Raw genomic sequence first — 25704 nt, forward strand, 5'->3', positions numbered from 1 at the left:
CCAATTTTACATCAGTACCTACTCAGTTCACTGCATACTGCAATTCTACTGTTGCTCAGGTACTACGGAGTTCGCTTGAACACTAACAGGCCTGCAGTGCTGTCGCCGTTTGAACCTTGCCAACTCAGACATATGTTGTATTTCTAACTCCAAGTATTTCCATTAAAATTAATAAGTATCTGTGTATATTAATGTCTAAAAAAAAATGGCGAACCTATTCAAATGAAAGTTTATTGAAATTTTTAAACCATTGTTGCCTACAAATCATTACAAGTTTTTACAAGGGAACTGAACAATATATAAAAGTTGAGCATAGGGTATGAAAGTAACTATTATTACTTAAACATTTTATTATTTTGCTTTCCTTTAAAACTGATTTTTAGAAGGAAAGCCACTACATTTGTTGTAGGCTTTTAACTTCAGAGAAGCACGAATAATTCATGTACACGAACTCAACTTTGCAGGCTCAGGAAAACGGCGATTATCTTGAACTACTGAAAGGAGATACATGCATAACATTAAGTACATAGCGGATTCTTCATACATTTTCCTTCACAAATTTCGAACAATCCACCCAGAAAGGGTAACTAAGTTTCACTGTTTGTACATGATGTTTCTGATTCGTTTCATTTCGAATTTCCCGGAATCAAATTTGGTTTTGTGAAGGCTTTCTCGTTTAAAAAGATCAGAATGTGTCTTCACTTACATGAATTCTAGAAATTTAACCTTAATGGTTGAGAAAAAAGGAGTGAATTATGTATTATTTCATGTTTTTTCTGCACTATTTAACATAAAATCACAATATGGGTAGTGGAAATAAACAGAAAGAGGTACTATTCACATAACAAATTTTGGAAATTCCAAAGCAAAGCAATTTGGGACAAAGTCAATTTATTATTAAACGTTCCTCCTGGATATGTGTGAATTAGGGTATTAAGGAAATTGTAGATGATGGTGCATCCAAATATTTCATTGTTCTTAATTAATATTTGGGAATAAATTATAACTGTAAGTGAGAATATCCTATTTTAACATTGTAAAAACAGATGTTTATAAGGTAGTATTCAAGTAAACCAGCGGCTTTTCTACCACGTATAAAATCACTTTCTATCATTATTTTGTAACTAAGTACCAATTTCTGTGTCAAATTTGCAATATGATTAATAACAAACGCGTTTGCATTTAAGGCAGGAGTTAATACAATTTCTTCCTTTTTCTTACCTTCTTCTTTCTTTAATTACAATGTGTTGCATGCAAAATTATGTAGTATAGCCGAAAGTAATTTTCTTTTATATTGTATTTGTATATACTTCTTTTTCTTTTTACATATAGGCAGGGATAAAAGTGGATCTGAAAAGGAAGGAGGACGCTTGACAGCGATCTCCCGCGTTCCCACTTATTTTACCCCTGCATATAGATAGAAGTTAATAAATAGTATATAACAGTATATCATACAATGATTCTTTTTATTTTTAAATTTTTAATTTTTTATTTATTTACTTTTGTAATGCTCTATTAAATATTTTAGAAAGGAAATGCAACCTGATAGAAAGAAGGCTAATTCTTCCGTTTCACTTCCTAATGAGCCTCAGCTTTCAGTACAGGAACTTTATGACAGTGTTCTGAAGGCAAAGGAAACCAGGCAAGCACTGGAAGAATTAAGACAATATATCAGAGGTAAGGGGGCTACAAACAAATTTATTAAATATATACTTATTTTTACAAAATATTTCTTATATAAGGGTAGTTTTCAGCTAGACATATTTCATGTAAGATCGAGGAAAGGAATTTCAAGTTACAGGTAAATGATTAGAGTTGTAATTAGGTAATGTGTTAAACTAGACAATTCCTTTTAAATAGAATGTCTTTACAAATTTGCTCAAATTTATTGCATTCATTTACAGGAAAGCTCTAACATTTAATGGGGGGGAAATTGTTAGCATTAACAAATTTACTATAAAGATCCTATTTGTAATCCTGTTACAAATAAATGGAATGAAAAGCAAAAAGAACATATTCGTACTATAATTTCGAGACTGAGTCTGCTTCTGATTTTCATATATTTCTACTCAATCTCATGCAAAAGATTGAGAGTCAAAGTAAGCAGTTTTAATTTTCATAAAAGCGAAGAAACTGATGTGCAAAATTTCCGAGAGAAATTGTTGAACTAAGTTCTAAATACTTAATATGTACAAATTATTACTAAAAGAGCAAAATGAAATATTTTAGTTTAAGGTCCCACAATTATACCCTTTAGACTAAAGAAGACGAATGATTAATGACAATAAATTATTGTGATCAAATTTCTGGTGCTCTGTCACCGAGAATCGAACTCAGAACCAGGTATACTATTGTTAGAAAATGTGTCTTGACATTGAAATTAATGCAATCGTCATATATACATCGTCTGAAAACTGATGGAGTGGACTATTTTTCATAAATTAAAGATAATCAACAATACATCTGACATTAGCTTTGTACATTCTCTACAAAAGAAGCGAATGAGTATTGTTTCATGTTGTTACTTGCAAGCGCAATTGAAAAAGTACATATAAAATTATTTCAACAAATACAAATTTTCTTTAATATCTATTTATAAAATAAACACATACACAAAAGGAAAACTAATGGAAGCATTCTTATAAGATATATATATATATATATATATATATATATATATCTTACTAATGGTTTTCAGCATATACAAGATTCAGAAGTATTACCTGACCAGGATAGCAGTGCGGTTTTGGGAGGATGGCGCTGCTGTTGTGTTTACATCAGTTCCTTGACAAGCGCGGTGGGACAGGGGAGCGGAGAGTTTCACCCTGCAGTGTATTCAACGGTTTTTAAAAGTTGTAGTTTAGATGTTATACATAGCCTGAACTGTTTACGCTTAATAAAGAAAGCCATAAGTTATGTAGTTGTAGTGAACCATTCCTGTAGTAATGCAGATGTATTGTGAATAGTGATATATGAATGGAAATTACCAATTTAAGAACAGCATAGCATAATTGACGAGTCAGTAGCTTCTACCGTGTATTAAGCAGATTGTGGAAAAGTTGATTCGATTTCATTATAAAACAGGAGCAGCCTGTAGAACGCAGGAATGACAATGTCACTGACTAAAAGATTAATTTAAGATTGATAGCTTGGAGATTTGCAAAATATCTTGTAACTGTAAGTTTAAATCAAATTAAGGTTAAGGCTCACGATACTTGTGTTTGTTTTAAGTGTGTCTTTATCGGTTGACAAAATTGTTTTTTCGAGTTTTAGCCAGGGAGAAATTCCGATACGTTTCCTCTCGAGAACTGTGAAAGTCCTCTCCGTTGGTCTATTGGCTAGTGCATGTGCTTGTACTGTACGTGGTTCTGGGTTTGATTCCGAGTGAGAGACCAAAATTTAATTTACAACCCTTCACTTTCAATAATCACCTGTGTCCTTTAGCATAAACAACATAATCATGGGACGTTAAAATAAAGATTCTTTATTTTTATTTATTTTTTTTATTTATTTTTTTTTATTTTAGAGAAATGTGAATCATTTGGGGGGAAAAAGAGGTGAAGAAATTTTTCCTTCATTTTTTAAAAATTTATGAGATTGGATAGCTTGCCTTTCGGGATTAATTTGTAAAATTTGATTCAGTGCATCCTTCTTTTAAGATCATTATAGAAATCCAGTCCTTTGGTAGAGTTCGAATAAAAGTATTCATAAAACATCAGTGTATGGGTAGTGTAAGCGTAAGTATCATTGCTTCAGTACATAATAAATTCACAACTTTTATTTATGAGGAAAGAAATTTCCCTTGGACTCCCTCTGAATTTCTCTCAGGTTCTAGCTATCATGTGACAAAGAATTAAATCTACTAACTGCTTTCACACGCAATATAATTTTGAAACTTGGGAGCCTAGTGTTATAACTTCAATAACTTTTGAAACTATTTGTCTTCACTTGAGCATATGTGTGAAGTGGTTTGTTACAAACAGGACAAAAAGAACTTGATGGATTAATTACAAGTAATCCAGTTAGGAACACTGCTGCTTGCATTTTAGTTCCAAAACCGGTCGCCCGCACTCGTTTGCTGGTCAGGTTATACTATATCCAGATGAAACAGTAAACAAAGGATATTCCATTAAACATTTTAAGATAGGTCACGGACGGTTGTCAGAGTAAGACAATATACAGTAGAGTAAGACCATACAGAACAGTAAGACCATACAGAACATTAAGACCGTAAGAGTCAGAGTCAGAGTGCAAAATTGGAGTAAGAAAATATACAGTGTTTCGAAAATTTGTTTCGGGTCGTTTAATTGGTTGGTTGGTTGGATTGGAGTGTATTTTCTTTTTGAATCCCGAGGCTATATGAGATGTAAATCTATAGCTTAATTGTGATCCGAGCCACCTGAGCTCTAACTACGAGGAATCAACCCGGGTCTCTTTTCCCAAGACATGTACGATAACCATGCTAATATCTACTCTGACAATAATTTAATTGGTAAACAATAAGGTTAAAGTAAACAATCAAAAACTCAAAAATCATGAGAATATCCCGTGCACACAAACTCTTACATGTCCGAGTAGAACAAAGAGAACTTGAAGAAGTGGATCATTTCAAGTATCTGGGAAGTGTTTTGACAAGAGATGCTTACTGCATCAAAAAGATCAGGTCAAGAATTGCCATAGCCAAAGAGGCATTCAAAGAGAAATGATGATTCTTAACTAGCAGGCTTAACATTGAACTAAGGAAGTTGGTGAAGTGCTATATATGGAGCATTGGACCGTATGGATTAGAGACTTGGACATTATGGAAGTTAGAGAAGAAATAAATATTTACAGAGCTTCCAAATATGATCTTAGAGGAAGACGCTTGTAGCCAGCATTCTTCGTAGGAAGGCCAATTGGATTGGACACATCTTGTGAAGAAATTGTCTTCTTCATACCGCCATAGAAGGGAAAATGGAAGGAAAGCAATGAGTAGAAAGAAGAAGAACACAACTGATAGATAATTTGAGAAACAGAAGAAAATATTGAGAGTTAAAAAAGGAAGCTGAAGATCGTAAAACGTAGAAGATACATTTCCAGGCCTAAATCTTTATTTAAAAAAAAAAAAAAATCTAGTCCTAGGACCTACCTAAAGGCAGAATACTTAATAATAATAATAATAATAATAATAATAATAATAATAATAATAATAATAATAATAATAATAATAATAATAATAATAATAATAATAATAATAATAACAATAATAATAATAATAATAAACAATCAGCAATAATAAAAAATGTTGTGGCCTTATACTGAATCCATCTGCCACCTTGATGTATTTCATTTAAATGTTGAATATTTGCCATTCTACTGTGTTTATTTCGAACAAGCATAAGTTAATTAATATTATACATATTTTAGCACTGTGTTTTATAGAGAAAGTCATTTGTTTAGTAAGTTATGCAAAATATTTTCTAGGTAACAACTTACTTTTCGAATTACATTACATATACTGTAGGTATGTATAATATTGACATCAGACAAATGAATATACAACAGAAGGTTTTCGCTAAGTGCTTCATCAGATAGGAATAGAGTGAAGTGTCACGTTATCGTGTAATCAAGTTGGAAGTGCCGACAATTTAATGCAAAAAAATAAAAACAAATGTGACTGATGAGTTGATAAGAATACAAGATGGAAAAGGATAATTAATTCTCATTCTACTATAATTCTAATTCAACTAACTCAGTTTGCCATAAACATAAACAATTACAAGCTCGAAAATATTTACTTGCTTAAAATCAATATCACTGTCATGCTCATTCACATAGCTCACTTATACGCCAACCTCCTCATGGAATACCTAAACTTCAGAACAGCTAATTTCCCGCCTATCACTATTCGAGCCTTTCTTTAGATTCAGATTCATACACATTTTCCTAATACAGATCCACGACCAACTAGCATTGAAACTGTTTCTATAATCTTTAAACAACAAGTGCCCAGTTAAATTAAACTTATACATTAGACTTGAGAAAAAACGTTTTGACTGGCGTGCACATGAGATCTACAAACAACATGCAATATTTCCACCTCAAGATCTTTCATCTACATTGCATCAAACGCTCTCAACTCTATGTTGGCCATTCGGATTACCCGTAGCTGCTTCAGCACACCTTCCTCAGCAACTACCACAAATCCTCTGATCGTCACTCACTCTACGCCATCCTTTCAGCTATTCAGCAAGTAATAATTCTATACTGGAAACATAAAACTCATTATTGTAGAATCTTCTCATTCGAATTTTCTCACTCATTACCATTCCGAGCTGATTCTGTACAGAACTCATTGATCCTACATACATCACCTCATCTGAATCCGAACAATCTTCCCAGAACTACCCCAAAATCATGTACTGAATCCCCTTCCAATTATTATACCCTCAAGCTTTCAACTTCATCGAAGAAATACTAGAAACTACGGGCGTTTCTGGCGGGGTTCAAGGGGGACACATTCCCCTAAAAATTTTGTGTAAAAGGGAAAGTGATTGAGGATTGAAAGTACTTATATTTGTTTATATGTAGTAGTTTTACATTGTGCATGTACTTATATGAAGCTTGTCTTGTGAGTACCATGGTATGATGGAAGTAAAACAAGAAAAGTAGAGGAGTAGAGATTAATCATAGTATTAAAGCATGTATTTGTTATGTGAAGACAACAATGTTGAACACCAATAGTAAAAAAAAAAAAAAAAAAAAAAAACGTAAAAGTTGTCAGATCACAATCTTGTACTGAACGAAGACGGAATTCTACTGAAAAACATCTAGGAAGAAAAGTAGGAGACAACAGGTTAAATACTCAAAAGTTTAAAGATGAGAAAGTAAAAATAGATTTGTTTAAAACTTCGAAGAAAAGTACATGAGTTGGGAGTACAGTTGTGAGAGCATTTTGAACTTTGCGAGTAAAGATACGGTAAGCGACCACACTTGTTCGAATGCGTAGCCTGTCAGATACTCTAGGCTGTCTACTTTGGAAAATTGTCATTTTCAGAACTGGCTGGTGGTTAGACACTGTACCATCATCACCACCACGTGCTCGATAGGGATAGGGACCTGATAGGTTAGAGTGGAAGGCGTATACCAGATAGGACACTCTAGGTTCACGTGGTGGTATGCAGACGAGGATATGCTGCAGGAAGATAGGGTCCCAGAAAATGTCCAGATAATGTCGAAGGATAGGATTGACGACATCATGAAGTACTAAAGTGGCGAAAACAAGAAATAATTGAGTGGTTAACAGCAAAGAAAGTGTCTTTCTCAGAGTCCGATATTAAAGTGGAACTACTGAATAAAGCGCAAAGCATTGCTCTCAACAACGAAAACCTATATGTAGTAGACAGCATCGCAAAACAGACTGGGAGAATGATTGAGAGACTGCCCCCCCACCACAGCAATTTGAACCCGATAGAAACTGTGTGGACGTTTGTTAAAGGTTTTGTAGCCAGAAACAATACCACGTTTAAGTTACGTGACGTTCGGCTGCCGCTTGAAACTGCCTTGACTTAAGTGACACCAGATATGTGGAAAAACAATATTCGTCATGTTCTGAATGAAGAAGAGAAAATGTGGAATCTGGACGGACTTTCTGACACCTGGGTGGATCGCCTTGTAATTAACATAAACAACGAATCTGATGAATCTTCTGACCGGCAAGTTACTGCGTTGAGTGATTCAGAAGAAACGTCAGATTAACGTGAGTAATTCATAATTATTTTATCGTTTATTTCTTTAAGTTGATAATAACATTTACTTCGCGCTATTACTTAATTCCATTCAGTAACGTAGCCAGGAGGTGGTTCCGCCCCCCCCCCCCCTCCTCCGAAATTTGGAAAACTTCTTAAAATTAAGCCTAAAATCGCGTTTTTCGCCCAAAAAAATTCCGGGGGAGGAACCTCGGACACCCCTTCCCCGAAATTACCTTCTAGCTATGCTTGCTTTTGAGATCGAGGAACGCACGGAAAAAGAACAGCTGACCGAAGCAGAAATCTCGCCGTGAAGCACGCGCTTGACGCGGAGTGATACAAACTGTTTTGTTTATCTCAGGTGTGGTTCTTACGTTGAATACACTTTAATCATATTTTTCTGAATAAAGATCAGAGACGAATATGCAGCCTATTTCTCCCTTTCTTATCAAATACCAAACAATGAAGTGTAGGTCCTTAACACATTGGAGTTTTTTCTTTCACCTTCAGATTTACATTCCCATACAGAAGCATCTCTTTGTGTAATACATACACTATTCTCATTGTTAAATATCGCCACCATCCATTCGTCTTGCCACTGTAGTCTATCCTGATTTCATGGAAAACGTTGTTGGCGATGATCAGGTGTCGGGAGTAATAATGTGAAAGTAACACTAGATAATAGATCAATCTTCAACAGTCCATTTATAGCGTTCGTGCTTTCACTGTGTTTAGCATTCAGGAAACTACAGTGGATCTGACTCCACTGTCGGTCACTTTCCTGTCGTTAGGGCAGCCCAAATGATTCCTCTTTCCTGGAGCATTTACTTATGTCAGGGAGATATTGAAGATGGAATGTCTGCCATAAAAATCCTTTGACTCCCATCGTGCACACCACTGATACACGACACACGAGGAGCAATTCAACGGAACTACCATCCAACCTCTCGCTACTTCAGTAGACTAATCTCGAAGACCTTAATTGTTATCGACTTGCTCTGAAATCGTCCTGTGAATGATCTACGCTCAACTATACTCATTTTGTTGCACGACAGTCCTTATACCACTCCCAGCATGCCCTCCATAGACACTACGATCAACTTGCCATTTATGATAATGAGTGTGCTGGGACTTTCAAACTAAGATCAACATGTCCTTTAGAGACACGCATCTTTAAAATGCTTTAACACCTGTGTCTTAATTTCATATCGCATGCAGCAAAAGTACAACTTCGAATATGAAGGAGATTACATGAAAGAAGAAGTAAGGGAGCTGAAAAATTATGATTTCGAAGGACAAACATATAATTAGTGTATTAAAATGTGTAAAATAACTGTCAAAATAAGACTAAATTTAAAGACAAATTGGAATTTTGGCGAGATGGAGTTCAGACCCCAGGACTCATTCTTTACGTACGTCCCTGATTAATAGTATAATCTGTACTTCAAGAAGAAGTTCTGTATGAATCATAGTGTATAGAAACTGCTAAGTACAATATTAAGTGACCTACCAGATGGAGAAATATTTATATGATTATTTGTACTAGGAGAGCCAGAAACCCGATCCCGCTAGCTCAAGTAGTTTCCCTCCTTTTTTTTATTATTATTATTATTATTATTATTATTTTAGTAAATGTAGGGATTTATAAAACCCTTTCTAGTTTTCCCCCCTCAAATTTTACTTGCAAGAGACGCCTATGCTAGAAACCAATGGAGAGGCATGGATTTTTTTATTGTTTTTTTTATATTTTTTTAAATTTTTTTTATTTATTTATTTATTTATTATTATTTTTTTTTTTATTTTACTCATGGCAAGATTTGCCAAATATCAGCGTTGATCGTTCAGTCGGAGAATAGGATGTCGTGATATTTCTCCACTAAATAGAAAGGTCGCTACCCTTTTAATTTTAAAAGCTAAATGCTGCAGTAATTACACTGCTACTAGTAATGATGTACATTGTATAAGCAAGACATTATTTTTAAATTAATATTTTCATTGCCTTATCATTTACCAATTTCACTATGTTTCATAGAAACCGAAGAATTGTTTCGATTTCTCATAACATCTTTTGTTAAAGAAGAAAGAGTAATTTACTCCTTTGTTATTGATTAAGTTTAACTTCAAGCAGGTATGATTGGAAAGTCTTAGAAAGATACATGCGATGTTCGACCAAAATAATTATTTAACGAATCTTATCATGGAAAGTATTTTTAAATGTAGGAGGGATAAATTCATTCGTTCACTTCTGAAAGACTTTACTCAAGCTGAAGAGACAATTGGATATCCATAAAAGAAAATAAAAAAAAAATAAAAATAAAAATAAAAATAAAAATAAAAATAAAAATAAAAATAAAAATAAAAATAAAAATAAAAATAAAAATAAAAAAACGTACGGCATATTGCATCAAGATTGAATGACCTTGGTGAAATTTAGACAAAAAAAATATTTTTATCACATTATTTAAAAATAAGGAAACTTTGAAGTTGAAAGGAACTTATTTCCTTTTAGTCGCTATGACTGATTTCAATACAACCAATAACAATGACTGTGATGCTTTATATAAAATACACTATATTTTATCGAAATAGAATAATTTTTACGTAGTTTATACAAACAATGTTTTGTATACATATATATATATATATATATATATATATATATATATATATATATATATATATATACAGTGGCGTATTTACGATTTTGTTTCGGGGAGGGCTTTGGTAACTTTCGGGGGGGGGACTTTGCATGAAAATGTGAAAATTCTGCAAGATATTTTATATACTTTACTATAGTAAGTAAGATTTCGGGGAGGGCTTAAGCCCGGAAGCCCCCCCCCCCCAAATACGCCACTGTATATATACAAACTTGCAACATTGGGAGGATTTTACTCCCTTATCCCTTAATTGTTGAAAGATTTTAACTTAAAATAATAGTCATGACAGAAGGATGAAAGAGGGCACATAGAAGTTTCATTAAAATCAGATACATTTTACGAGAATTGTGAAAAACAGATAGATACAGAAATGTCGGATAACAACTGAATTCCGATAAAATTTCTTCTCTGTCTTCTGATGTCATTTTGTGTGTTCCATCGCCATGCCTAAGATAGAGATTTCTCAGAGTGAAAAAAGAAATAATTTTCTGGAAGAATTTGGACTGGACATCTTCACAACGAAAAATCAGTGCTTTTTTGCCAAATTTGTTCGAAATCAGTTCGTGCTGAAAAGCTTTATTTTGTGACACAGCAATTAAACATAACGAAATACAAATAAGCAGCTAGCGTAAAGTACAGTGCCCGTAAGACAACAAACTTTTCTCAGTGTTTGTAGCATCAACTTCACTTCATACTACAGCCAATTTGCATGTGATTTGTGTAAAGCGTTTTCGTTGACTAACATTCCTTTTCCTAAAGTAAAAAATCAGTCTCTGAAGAGTATTTTGGAAACTTACAAAACACGAAAAATCACTCATGGATCTACTTTAAGGAAGACATATCTAGATACTACATACTTTGATGTAGTTGAGAATATCAGATATGAGGTTGGGGCCAGTGCTTAAAGTGAGCCGGTATGAGCCGGTTATGCATACGAAAGTTAGAAAATCGACAGGTATGGCATACCGGTAAAACCAACTATTTTAAATTGTAATTTGTGTGTAGAAAAAAGATTTTACACATAGAAATAAGTACATTAGCATTGAGTCAACAAATATGTTTGTACCATTAAAGATTTCGTTGCTACTGTCTCGAAAAAGTAAATAACAGTTCTCTGTCACCCTATTCAATGGTAGAATTTGTGCTCTTGATTTTTTCAACATTTGTGCGAAGAATTCCATCCCCTTAAAAAAAAAAAAAAAAAAAAAAAGTGCTGCTTTCCTAAAATTTAACTTGGATCCGCCCCTGACATTGACAGGACTCTTTTTTAAACTAAAAATCAATCTTTTCACATTGTCTGTACTTCCTATAAGAAAGTTAGTGTTGACCACAAGACGAAACGAAACTAGAAGTTTTTGAAAATGGAAATGAGATTAGAAAGAATCATTAAGTACTAGATACTAGAGACGAGACGAGATTAATTACAAAGCCTTGAAAACGAGACGAAAAAGCACGTGGGCATATATGTGTTTTCTTGTTTTAATCTACTTAAAGGCCGCGTTGGGTCACTATGTTATTGTAAATGAGATGTTTAAGTATACGTACCATCCATGTTCTTCCATATTTACATTGCCGATATGCTCAAGCAAAATCTCAAGAAAGTATACCGCCTCTGCACACAGGTTGTTTTCGACATCTGTCCGATGCGAACTTCTCATGTCTAATTCAGTTGGCTGTAGATGAGAAGCAAAATTCAAACCGTTACTAAGTGCGTTGCTTTGCTCCTTGAATGCTGTGATTCTCTGTGCTAATTAAGGAAAATGAAGCGTACACCCAGTGGTCAATAGGATCTTATTTCAGTGCTTTCAGTGGTAATGCGAAAAAATGTAACTCCGGTATAGGTCTTTCACAGGAAGACTACGGAAATCTATAGGAGGAATCTGCCACCGCAAGTTCAAGTGATACTAATGACCAATTGTTGAAATCCAATAATACACCTTTGTGTTGGAACCAAGACCAAGTTAACATGTTTAAAGAAAAGTACCCATGATTATTGGTCACGAATTCTCTTGGCTGTGTAAGTTGTCATGAAGTTCAAGACTTGAAATTGTAGTCAAGTGTTGGCGTATCGTTGTCACAACAGTGGATTGCGGGTAGTGTTAAACGTTTTGGGTCTACAATGAAAATGCAACAATATTCATTACGGAAGAAAATTTTCGAACATAGGAAACGTATTGTCCACTGCAGCGCAGAATAAAATACTCTTGGAGGTTAATGACCAGAGCTTAGAAATAGTTTTCGACGATGAAAGCAAATGTAACTTTGAAACAACGTGTCAAGTTTTTCGAACAGCATATTATGTTGCAAAACGAGACAGATCATTTCTGGATCATTCCTATTTAATATATTTTCAAGTTGCCGACGGCCTAAATATAGGGCGAATTTTACACACTAATGTTGTATGCGCGGACATGTAAGCCACATTATGCTGAAATGAAAAGTAGACTTATTTAGAAAATTAAATGTGCTAAGTCCATAATAGGCATTGTTGATGAATCAACCACATTAAGTAACAAAAGCGCGTTAAATATTTATATACGTGCGCATATTCCGGATAGTGAAGGAACTGACAGTAAAGACAAGAACTGTAGTGATGACATTTATACACACTTTTTAGAAACTTCCAGATTAAAAATCAGATACAATATACAACATTCTTATGGAATATCTCCGAAGCAACGGTTTTGATGATAATTATCTTGGGGACTACATGGTTGGTTTCACAAGTGATGGTGGTAGTGTTATGTACGAGAATAAATCTGGAGTTGGATGAAGGTTACAACAACAATTTCCCAAAATCATGTTATGGCATTGTCTGAGTCATAGATTGGAACTTGCTGCAAATGATCCACTGGAGATTATTGGTGGTGGTGGTGTGAATCACTTAGTATTTTGGTTAGCGCTCTGTACAAGTTGTAAGTCTCTCTCCAAAATAACTCGAACTCAAAAAGTGTGCACATGATGTTGCAAGTCAACTTAAAAAGATAGGTCGTATTATAGATGTAAGGTGGGTGGCGTCTTCTTTTCGTTGCGTAGAATCTGTATGGAGTTCATACACTGCAGTATATACACATTGCTCTACAGCACCTAAGAAAAGCTGCCGCAAGAGTAAAGAGCGAATTCAGTTCCAAGAACTAGCAGATTAACTAAGCTCCTACAAGTTTATTAAACTTTTAGGACCTCTCTTTGATATTCTGCATGAATTAAATAGGCTGTTAGAATTATTGCAAATGTATGAGTGCACCATAAAAAGGGCTTATGATATGATAAAGCTATATATAAATAGAATAGAGAGTTTAAAATGTAGGCCAGGTGACAGCTAAGCCAGGATTTTCAAAGGCATGGAACTTACCAAACATATTCATTTCCCATATGCCGACAGACGTCAGTTCATACAGCGCAAAATGCGAATCATTAATGAAAACAGTATGAATCACAAGCTAATAAGACAACCGATAAGCTGACAAGTCGAGCTGTTATCAGTTTCTCCGATGACTTTCGATAAGGCGAAAAAGAAATCAAGGGTTACATTTGTAAGTTTGGATTAAATTCACATCATGTTCTTTGCGACTTTGTGCAATATAAGGCAACAGGGAAGAGAATTGTTACTGAAACTGTAAAAAGATGTTTCACCGCTCTTAACACCAAAGCAATTAGTAATACAGATTGTGAACGTGGTTTCAGTAAAATGAACATAATAATGTCTGATCTTAGAAATTCACAAATTAATACAGTTTCGAGTATAATGTTTGTGTCATTAATCGGGTCTCCTGATCCGTTGTTAAGTCTTGTTTACAGAAAGGATGGTGCAGTGCAGACTACAGAAGATGCCAACAACGAGAAAAGAAGGAAGATAGGCCTTACTGTGGCGGATACTGTGACTTAAGGTTCAGGATACAAGACATGTATATAATAGAAGCCAGATTGGTAAAAACAGTTTAATATTCTAATCGTGTTCTAAAGGAGGCCTAGGTACAGTGTTTTGTGTAGTTTTAGAGGTCCACACTTATGTAGAAAGTATAAGAATTTTACACTTTGAGCTGACTGTTCACTGGATTCGTATTATGTGCTGGTAATTATTTACCGAATATTGTGATGATTAGCAATATTTAAAGTTTCCATATTATTGGATGGAATACAATACAATACAATGGAATACAACAGAAAACAATATTCATTGAATACTATATATATTTATTTCTTTTACTGGGAAATAAAACATTTACATATTACTTCTCATTCACTCATTCACTATCTCTCTTTCTATAGATTTTTCACATCAAAAATGGTGCAAAATTGTCAAGACTAGAGATGCTCTTTAGGGTTCTGTCAAAATTACTGCTCTAAGTAGTCTCATTTATTCCATACCATCACCTCATCTGATGTCACTTTAAGCACTGGTTGGGGCAGCAATATTTTCATTTCGATTGATGAAACAACGGTGCAGTGAAAAGATTCATATAAAACGTCGGAATTGCGAGCATGGAACATGGGAAACCATTGAAAAGTTTTCTCTTGGTAGTAGGCGTTGTGGAAGAAACCAATTGTTCCAGTGTATCTCAAGTTTTTATCAGAGCTCTGAATTTACTTCGGATTAATGGAATTAAACATGACAAAATTCATCTCTTTCTGACCGATGCAGCCACATGAAGAAACCAGGTGAGGTACTTAAAGTCATATTTCCTTAAATGCTAGAGCCTGTCTATCTCATCGATGCTCTCGGAAAGTATGCGAACTATACTTCGACGCCACCCCCGTCATCCTCTGACGGAGGAAATTCTCGCTTTGCTTACGAAAAAAAAATTAATGACCTCAGCTGTGTTGCCAATTTGTCATTCAATCGTTTGGTTTTGACGAGTGAAGATCGTAGGCTACTTAGAATGGCTAACAAGATAGAGGACAGCCAAGTCCGTGAAATAATTCATTTTGGCAATGCTTCCGCGTTTAACAATTGAAACATCTCAGCCGCAATAACTTCTCCCTCCTCTTTTGAGGGAGGTACTGGAAAGCACACATCGACTGAAACGCCAGAAGGGGCACAGATCAAATAGAAAGGCTCTACTTCTCACGTGCTTAGCACGCGCCTTACACAGAATTGCAGAGACACGTCATGTATTTTTCTCGGACATTGACAAGCTTGTTTCAAATGTAAAAAATATATTTCTTAAATCACCTGCTAGAGTGAGGGCTTTCAGAGAGATTGAACTGGATATATCACTGCCAACCAGTTCAGTTCTGACGGGGTGGAGTACGTGGTTGATGCCAAGCATTTTTTACAAAGTTAAGGTCGTCGATGCTTTCGATGAAGAAAATGCCTCTTCCATTCGAATTACTCAGGACCTGCAGGAACAGACATATGTAAAAAAAAAAAAAAATCTCGCATTTATAGTTTGTATTTCTTGTCAGATACCAACTTCAACAGCTTGTCTGAAACAATAGAATTTGAAGCAAATAGATTTTGTAAGTGTATTTGATGTGATAAAAAGAAATGTGTCCTTTATTCTTGATGAGAAAGATGCAGTGCTGAATAGAAAGTATGGACGTCTTGCTAGTAAAAATCATGACCTGCAGAAAATCACAAACATTTCTGTGTTTTACAGGGTAAAAGCACAGTTGATATTGTAATGGATCCCAAGGTTGTGACGTGCTTAAAATATGCTCCTGTCATATCTGTAGATATCGAACGATCTTTTTCACAGCTCAAACGCATCTTAATGCATACACTACATAACTTGTGTGTAAACAACCTAAGATGCTTGTGATTTCGTGCGAACAAAAGTGAACTGTATGTTGTATTTCGTGACTCCTTAATCAAATGCCAAAATAAAGCTTACTTAATATAAATTGAATTTTTCAACGTAATGTCTAGTAACTGTATTGATTAGTATATTTTCTCTGTAGTTTATGATACTAATATTTCAATGGTTTGTAATTTTCTTTCTATTTATTTTGATGTCTTCTGGTTATTCATACTTTCCAAGTTATACTTTTTATGTTAGTAATTAGTCCTATTTAAATCCTTACTGAAGATCAAAGTATTTAATGTAAGATTTTGGTAATTAACTACGTAAGTGCAGTGAATATATTCATTTTTGTAATTTAAATTACCATTTTCGGTGTTATTTCTTAAATTTATTTTGTCATTTTGTCTGCCATTTTTGGAGTTTTATTTTTCTTAACTTCCAATCTATTTATTACTTTTAAAAATTAGCAATAGTGTTATAGATTTGGATCAGTAGCAATTTAGTTGCTATTTTTTTCATTTCTTAGTAATAGCCTTTATTATTATTATTATTATTATTATTATTATTATTATTATTATTATTATTATTATTATTATTATTATTATTATTATTATTATTATTATTATTATTATTACCTTTAAACTCATGTTACCTAGATGCTATTCTAAAAAACATCTTAAGACTTTTACTAACTTTCTCCATTATACTATTATTATTATTGTTGGTTAAGGAATATAGTTCAGCAATTTACTGACAATCAGTGTCTGACTTCAAATGAAAATGATATGCATGTAGCACAAATATACTCAATATGCATTAATTGGAATAGAACAAATAGCCTTCTTCCATGATCATACAATACTCATTGTGACCAAATACAGTTTTATTCGGATATTCAAAACCTATTATAAACACCTTGTAACAGTGACAATTTGAATAAACGTTTTCAATTATACTAGCTGAAGCTGCGCTCTCTACACAGCTAATCATTCACATATGAGCATGAATCTGCTTGTCATTCCTCATATCTGTACATGTCCCTTTACAGACACAAGTGAAGGACGTTGATAAAAATCGGCATGGGGTATCATAAGGGAGAGATTTTTTCAATTATTTTTTTCAATACCTCGCACCGTTTGCGAGATTTGGGCCTACTTCCGGTTGGAGTTTCTAATTCATGTATGATCAGTGTTTTCTTTCTTTTTGCATGCAGTATGTAATAAGCAAGTACCTTACACACACAATTAATTATAATGCCAGTGATATGTGGTGTTCATTGGGCAAAACATTCCAAACAATAAAGATTCATCTTATACTGGAGAAACAGTTATCCTTCGTTTTTTCATTATCATCAGGCCATGAAACAAACGCCGCAGAGATATACTAACCCCATATGCAAATATGTGGTGTTGTAATGTATAACGCCTTACAATATGATGCTTTACTTTATAAGATTTCAATACTTCCAGTGTATCCCTTAAAAAATGTAATAAAGAAATAACAGTCATTTTTTTAGAAATATTCAATTAAAACTGAAAACTCTACACAAAATTTGCAATCGATCAGTGAAAACGGCATCTTTCTAGAGCTTGTGACTTCCGAGATATCATTATCAAAAGAATTGGCCACAAACATATAAACGTCCACAAATATATAAACTTACCATTTAATTATATAGATTAGTCTAAACATCATGTTTATTTGAATAAAATAATCATATTTATTTTTATGTATTCTTACGTCTCATGATTTTGCCTTTGCTAAAGAGAGATGAAAGATTAATGAAAGAGAATAATTATCAAATAATAGTTGAAAAAATAATATGGGAAGAAACATGAGAATTCCGAGAAAACTCCCGGACACGATGTCTACCATGCTCCCCAATCCCTATAGTCACATTTAAGAGAAAAGTTTAGTCTTTACAATGTATTTTCTAATATCTGATATTTTTTATTTGTTAATCTGAGAACAATTAATGTAATATTTTACAAACTGTTCTTAACTCCTTTCAAAGCAGTTGTTTTAATATAAATAACGATAATAAATTAATTGAAGACTGTATTTCATGTGATTTAGATCTGAAGTCATAAGAATTTATTAATTTCAACTCATTTCAATTAGATGAGAAGAAGCTGAAAGTGAAAACAGATGACAATTATCTAATGAAGTTTCTTTGGACAAATGAACTCAATCCGAGGAAAGCATTTGAGAAGGTATGAAAATTTCTATTTCAGAATATGATAGCTAATAATTCGTAGAAAACTTACCTAGAAATATTAGACGTTTACAAGCGATAGCCATACCAGAACATAATAGCAGAAAAACCCTCGTCTGAATTTCGGCTGTAGAAAGAAATCGTCTACCATGGCTATAAGTTATTCTATAAATTCCTATATAACCCTTATTACATATCGAATCATTACTTACTATTACTCTAAAATAATGACAGTAATTGATATTCCTATTTTAATATAATGACTGGATAAGTATAATTGAACATTACTTTATTTTTTAAAATTATAAGAATGTTTGACCATTTTATTTGGTATTTTGAACTACAAGTAATGAACTATTGGTTGACACTTTCATAAAGTTTCCCTGCCCTGTAATTTATGCTTATTGATAGTGCAAAAGGAATGGTGTGTTCCTCTAGATTTCATATTATCCACCTAAAATTTGTTGCTGACTGCAGACTAAAGTAATTGAGAAGCTACTATTTAACAACGACGTAGCTTTAAACACATCTTAAGTTTAAAACCTGCCGGACTGTTTCGACAAGGCCCTTTGTCTTCCTCGCTGGCTTAAAAATTCCTAATACAAACTTGCATCACATATCCCCATGGAACAATAACATATTTTATTATTACAGATACTACGTAGAGGCGGAATATAATTTCACACGGGAATAATTTTAAAGAATTAGGAAAAGTCTCAGTCTTAAGTGAAGATCTACATTCTTCATTTATGCAATGCCAGTTATAGTGAAAATTGTTATTATTCTATCAGAATATGTGATGTAAGTTTGCAGTAGAAATGTACTATCCACTGAGGAAGGCAACAAATATGTCGAAACTGTTTGACAGTTTTTAACATTAACTAATAAGCCGTAAAGGATAAGCCATGCCTAAATAGTGCTATTAATTTGTACTTGATAAGTAGTACGAGTTAAATTACACTATTAATTTTTATCCACTTATAAATGAAAAGTATTGTAAATACAGTTCTGGTATTGTTCAATGTTGTAGAGTAAGCAGAATTTTATCAAGGGAGTGATGGTGTTCAATCTCCCAAGCTAATATATCATTTCAGTATTTTTGTGTACATAACTTGATATGGTAAATGATTATTTTTTCATAATATCTTGTACCAGAAGAGGAGATTAAAACACGGAAACAACTCCCACTTTTGCATATCTAACCAACTCCTATAAGGTTTATGTTACGTGTGCAATTTTCTCTAACAGTAATTCGGTTATTTGACTTAGAAACACTAGCATTTTACCCGTCATTGCTATGAATGAATAGTAAGATACTTTTCACAAAGTTGGTGATCTGTTTGGTGTCAATAGAAGCATTTTAAACCAACTCTTAAAACATACTGTCTTCAAAAACGTTATCAAATTCCATTTATTTTATTTCAAAGAGTTTATACTGTTTTTAAAAGCTTTCCTTTTTCATTTTAAATAATAAATTACTTACGAATACTACTTAATGAAGAGATATGCTCAGAACAAATTGAGTTAATAACTTTATATTTTCGGGGATTTCATAACTGTTATGTAACTTGATATGCATATCTTAAATGCCAAACACTACCTAAATTTGTTTCATCTACTAAAAATAATGATGCTTATATTGATTAGAAACTGCTAAATTCAAATTACAATTAAAAATTCGACTTAAGTGAAAGCGATAAACGATCCCGTGGTAATTTATAATAAGCGGCGGCGTTCTAAATTACAGTAAGGACGCCACAGAAGTAATATTATTTAAAATAGAAGGGGAAGGAAAGATAGTACAATCATATATCCACACATCCATATAATGGCATTATTTTATTAGTATCCTTCTGTAAAATTACTGTAAATTTTTGCACGTTTAGGAAAATTATAATCAATGACCTACATTGGCTCTAATAATTACAATAAATATATTACAAGTCAAATTCTAAACTCTTAATTAAGTAAACAGGAAACACTTACTGATCAAAACATAAGCAATTCGTTTATCTTAGTATGGAAAGAAGATTTAAAAAATCACCCATTAACACTCTCCCCTTTCGGAGTGATTTAGTACAACCTTTGTCAATACCAAATAACATTTTCTCAATACAATACACACAAAGAGACTTTTTTCACCATCAAGCTCAAATAAAAGAACTGGAATTCGAAACTAATTCAAACATGAAATAGAATAGTCAACTATTAATCGATCTTGAAGTAGTCACCTCTGTACTGGGAGGTCAAAACTTCGTTATATCACAGAATATTATTGAGTTTTCTTGCAAGCAAATACTCTTCGCGTTGTCTAAAGGTTCTATTGATTTTTTATGCTTTATGTTCTAGCATTCATGCAATTTGTTTATATAAGTATTATCATAGGCACTCTACTCAAAAATGTATCAGATATTGCGTATGCTGTCCCGCTGAAATGGTACTCATTCATACACAATGACATGCCGTAGAAATTTTGTGAGTTGTGACGCGATCCCATCGTTCCTTCTGGGTGTTGCAATTAATAAAAAAAGAAAAGAAAGAAAACTACAAAAATAAACACATTAAAAAATAAATAAATATGCAATATTTACTGTATAAAGAACCTGAGCTCTGTCGTGAATTTTTATGTTCATTCACAGCGGTAGCTCATGTAGTTCGGATCCTATGTGAAACTTTAGGTCCAGGTCTCATAAAGCCTCACTGATGAGGACACTAAACTGAAAATCAAATAAAAACAAACGTATGATCATTTACCGCATGTCATTATTGTATAATGGAGATTCTATTTGAAATTTGCATTCCACTTATAATCTTGCTTTTAGTAATCGCATACCACTCAAAAGTACAAGTTATTTTATTAATGTAGTATTCTAAAAGGCAGTAACACATTAGCACTATGAAATAGAACATTGCTACCAAACTGAAATATTGTTTGGATCAGTCTTTGGGCGATATCTAACCATGCATACATACCTGCTTTCCCTATGAACATCTTAGCAGGGTTACCTGGTCGTGGCTAAACTATAATAATAAAACATGCTACACTCTTGTTTCACCTTGAGTTTAGTTTAGGCTTTATGATTCATTTGAATAATGAGCATTTCTCAGAACTAACATAGAAGTGACATTATGTGTAACATTTGTAGAACTGCATTTTAGTGCCATTTATACAATAAACGGCAACGAGATTTTGAGGACTGTACCTTTTGTGTGCAGGTTGATTTTGTTCTCTGAATTTTGTGCTTTCGTAAATTTTTTAAGAAATAAATAAAAACACGCTCGTATTCGTCTAAGATGTGTATAACACAAATGTCCATATTTTTCTCGTAAGAAGAAATTAATGATATTCTCGTAAAAATCTATAGTAAATCAATGATCGGTTCACGATCAATCGGATAGCAAACATCATCTTTGAACGGATTATGTTCGATAACCGATTTCCCACTGTACTATTCCAACAATATAGTACAAACGAGTTGTGTTTCGAAAAGGTCCATGTACTCCTGAGACAGTTTTTGACAACATGAGAGAAAAAGTTATGGCTATGATAGGATTACATGTAAACCACAAATTTTTAGGCGGTATTTTTTGGTTGCAACTGTGAATTTTATCCTAAAGATGCAAACGAAAAATAATATCTAATTGAAATCTCAATTTTGAAGTTTTGATGCATGCATCCTTTTAATTAGCAGCTCCTCAAATGTAGTAGTACTATACGAACATATGTAATTATCGTTCTTAGGTTCAAAAAGTTTAGATTCTAGAAAGATGATCAAAGTAAGTACAAAAATATATAGCAGAAAAGACGATGGTATTACCTTATAGTTGTCTGTCTCTACCGTTTTACGCTGTTAAATTTTTTCTAGGACTCAGGTTTTAGATGATTTAGTGAACTTCTTTTTTCACTTACAATTCTGCTCATCGGACGTTTGTGAAAGGATTGCACAAATCATAGTTCGGTTCCAAATTTTCCTCTTGACCAGTAACTTTTGGCCAATAAACAGTTGGCCTCACTTTACAATACTGCTTATTCTTTAAATGATAAAATACCACAATTGTCCACAAATCGTTTAATTTTCAATGAAAATACTAATGTTCTTTCAAGTAACTGGTTCTTTACAATGCTAATTCTGTAATTTGTCGTATCATGCAAGTTTGAACTTAAGCCATTTCCAATGTAAGTTGATCCAAGTATTAATACATCTTGAATAAAAACTACGATTAAAAATGTATTTAAAAAAAGAGAGAGAAATAGAAACCATAATAAAATTATGTCTTTTTACAAAACGAGAATATATTTTTAAGAACTTAGTCTTAATATTTCTTTAAATATCCACAAAAAGGAGTTTTGTATCGAAAATATGCTGAATGTTCACTGTCTCTAAGAAACAAAAACGTAATGATTTTTAAGTTCTATACATTTCTGTATAGAAATTTGGAAATAAGAATTAATATTTAATCTTAAAGAATTCAAGCTAGAAGCCAATGAAAATAACATTTATATTTATTTTCTGAACAACTATATTATCTATAAATGTAAAGTTAAGATAAATAAAACTTTACTTTCTTGACAGATAACAAAATTCTACAAAACTCGTTTTGATTACAAAGATAGATTTATGGTACAGTCTCCTCTTGAAGCCCAACACACATTTAATCTCAATATCTTCAGAATATTAAAGACCAGAGGAAAAGACGGACAATTAATTATTGTATGTTATGAAGGTAGGTAAATATAGAATTATGTATTTAATCAATAGGTAAGGATTTTTTTAGAAATCACCATGGGCAAATTATTTAATTTCTTTCGTCTTATCATTTTCATTTGACATGTATTACATCAAAAATGCCTTTTTATTGTGGTATATGTACAATTCGCGTGGAGGGACTGTCAATATATATAGCTCTCTTATTATTCCAGAGACATTATATGGAAGCTATCTAATTTAAATTATTTTTTCATTCTAGTATGAAATGAGTTAAAAGCTGATTCATTTACATACTGAAGCAAAAATGTAGGATAAACATAATATTCAGTCATGTTCAAATAATGTCAACTATCATATAATCATTACATTAAGGTATTGCTTACACCAGTTCAACGTTTAATATGTACGTGTTTTAACGCAATCTTGTTCGTCCAAACACTATGAAAACTATCTTTTCCTGTCATATATTGAATTGAGCAAATTTGGAGAAATCATAGATTAATGTGGTCTCTCACAGTGATTCTAATGTGACAGCTAGCATGCTTTCCATCTGGTCTGTATCAGTCTATGTTAATGCCTCTTCATTAGTCTACCTCTGCGTGTTGGACACCCAAAAGCCTCGCGGAAGGATACATGTTTTTGTTTAAAAGAATATAAACTATATCATAAGCAGTGGCGTAAAAAGACGGGGGGCAAGGGGGCATTACCCCAACCCAAAGTTCTGGTAGAAGTTATTGGGGGCGCCGATTACTTTGCCTTTTTAAAAGCCGATTGAAGAATGAAAAGTTTATGTACAAAAGCAGTGTTTTGTATGCACTTCCAAATCTTCGACAAAATATAGAGTGCAGTGCTTCGTATTATGGACACTTTTTCTGTTCCTTTTGTGATGATTGTGTAAGGCACCTTTGATACAATAAAATAAAGGAATAAAAATTATCTGTATGACTCAAGCAGCGATATAAACATTTTCTTAATCATTTCTTGCCCCTCATTATGTACGGGCGACATAATGCTTCGACAGAATAAAAAAGGAAATAATGTTACAATGACGTAGCATTGTAAATATATTAATTATTCCTTTCGTCGCCCCTGATCGTATAGGGACGCCTTCGATAGAATAAAAAAGAAATAATATTGCACCAAGGGGCGCTGTAGATGTGTTAATTATTCCTTTTGTCACCCCTGATTGTATAGGGGCGCCTTCCACAGAACAAACAAAGATGTAATACGGTATTCCACCAAGGGCGCTGTAGATATATTAATTATTCCTTTTGTCGCCCGTGATTGTATAGGGGCGCCTTCGATAGAACAAACAACGATGTAATATTGCACCAAGAGCGCTGTAGATATATTAATTATTCCTTTTGTTGCCCCTGATTGTATAGGGGCGCCTTCGATAGAACAAACAACGATATAATATTGCACCAAGGGCACTGTAGATGTATTAATTATTCCTTTTGTCGCCCCTGATTGTATAGGGGGACCTTCGATAGAACAAAAAAGGATGTAATATTGTACCAAGGGCGCTGTAGATATATTAATTATTCCTTTTGTCGCCCGTGATTGTATAGGGGCGCCTTCGATAGAACAAACAACGATGTAATATGCACCATGGGGCTGTAGATATATTAATTATTCCTTTTGTCGCCCCTGATTGTATAGGGGTGCCTTCGATAGAACAAAAAAGGATGTAATATTGTACCAAGGGCGCTGTAGATATATTAATTATTCCTTTTGTCGCCCGTGATTGTATAGGGGCGCCTTCAATAGAACAAAAAAGGATGTAATATTGCACCAAGGGCGATGTAGATATATTAATTATTCCTTTAGTCGCCCTTGATTGTATAGGGGCGCCTTTGATAGAACAAACAACGATATAATATTGCACCAAGGGCACTGTAGATGTATTAATTATTCCTTTTGTCGCCCCTGATTGTATAGGGGTGCCTTCGATAGAACAAAAAAGGATGTAATATTGTACCAAGGGCGCTGTAGATATATTAATTATTCCTTTTGTCGCCCGTGATTGTATAGGGGCGCCTTCGATAGAACAAACAACGATGTAATATGCACCATGGGGCTGTAGATGTATTAATTATTCCTTTTGTCGCCCCTGATTGTATAGGGGGACCTTCGATAGAACAAACAAGGCTCTCCTCAGCTACCGCGCAGGAAACAGACCCCGAAAAGACTAGAACACTCGCAGACATCCGCGAAAAATTACCAATTCAACACCGCAGAAGAGAAATTACGCGCAACATATTATGAATGTTTGGACAATATGATTTGCAAAATGTAGTCGATTCCGTCAGCCTGAACTGAAGAAATATCGTGCAATAGAGGATGTAATTTTAGAAGGTAACTTTTCTCAAGACATTAGTGACATTTTAAAAGAATACCACGTCAATCCGGACCGACTACAACTACAGATGCAACAGTTACTCACCACTATTCCCACTTCAAAAAATCTCAGAGACCTGCTTGACAACTTCAAGAAACTCTGTAAAGAAACAAGAGAGTTGTTCTTGAAATGTTGAAAGTCCTTCGTCTCCTGCTTATCATTCCGGCGACATCTGCAACTGCCGAGAGAAGTTTCTCAATGTTGCGGCGTCTCAAAACTTATATGAGGTCCACAATGACCCAGGCAAGACT

The 25704-nt window shown here is 33.6% G+C and overlaps 1 protein-coding gene across 1 annotated transcript in view; it reads left to right on the forward strand.

The window, feature by feature from the left end:
- The window catches only part of LOC145693278 (clavesin-2-like), a 94694-nt gene that overhangs the window by 17536 nt on the left and 51454 nt on the right, over nucleotides 1-25704 (forward strand). Inside the window, exons 2-4 of the mRNA XM_081769123.1 lie at nucleotides 1529-1677; nucleotides 18250-18341; nucleotides 22918-23068. Of these exons, the coding sequence (XP_081625249.1) occupies nucleotides 1529-1677; nucleotides 18250-18341; nucleotides 22918-23068 (392 nt within the window). The remainder of the gene's footprint in view (nucleotides 1-1528; nucleotides 1678-18249; nucleotides 18342-22917; nucleotides 23069-25704) is intronic.

The sequence above is a fragment of the Thermobia domestica genome, chromosome 8 (genome assembly GCF_964235325.1).
Source record: "Thermobia domestica chromosome 8, izTheDome1.hap1.1, whole genome shotgun sequence".
NCBI lineage: Eukaryota > Metazoa > Arthropoda > Insecta > Zygentoma > Lepismatidae > Thermobia > Thermobia domestica.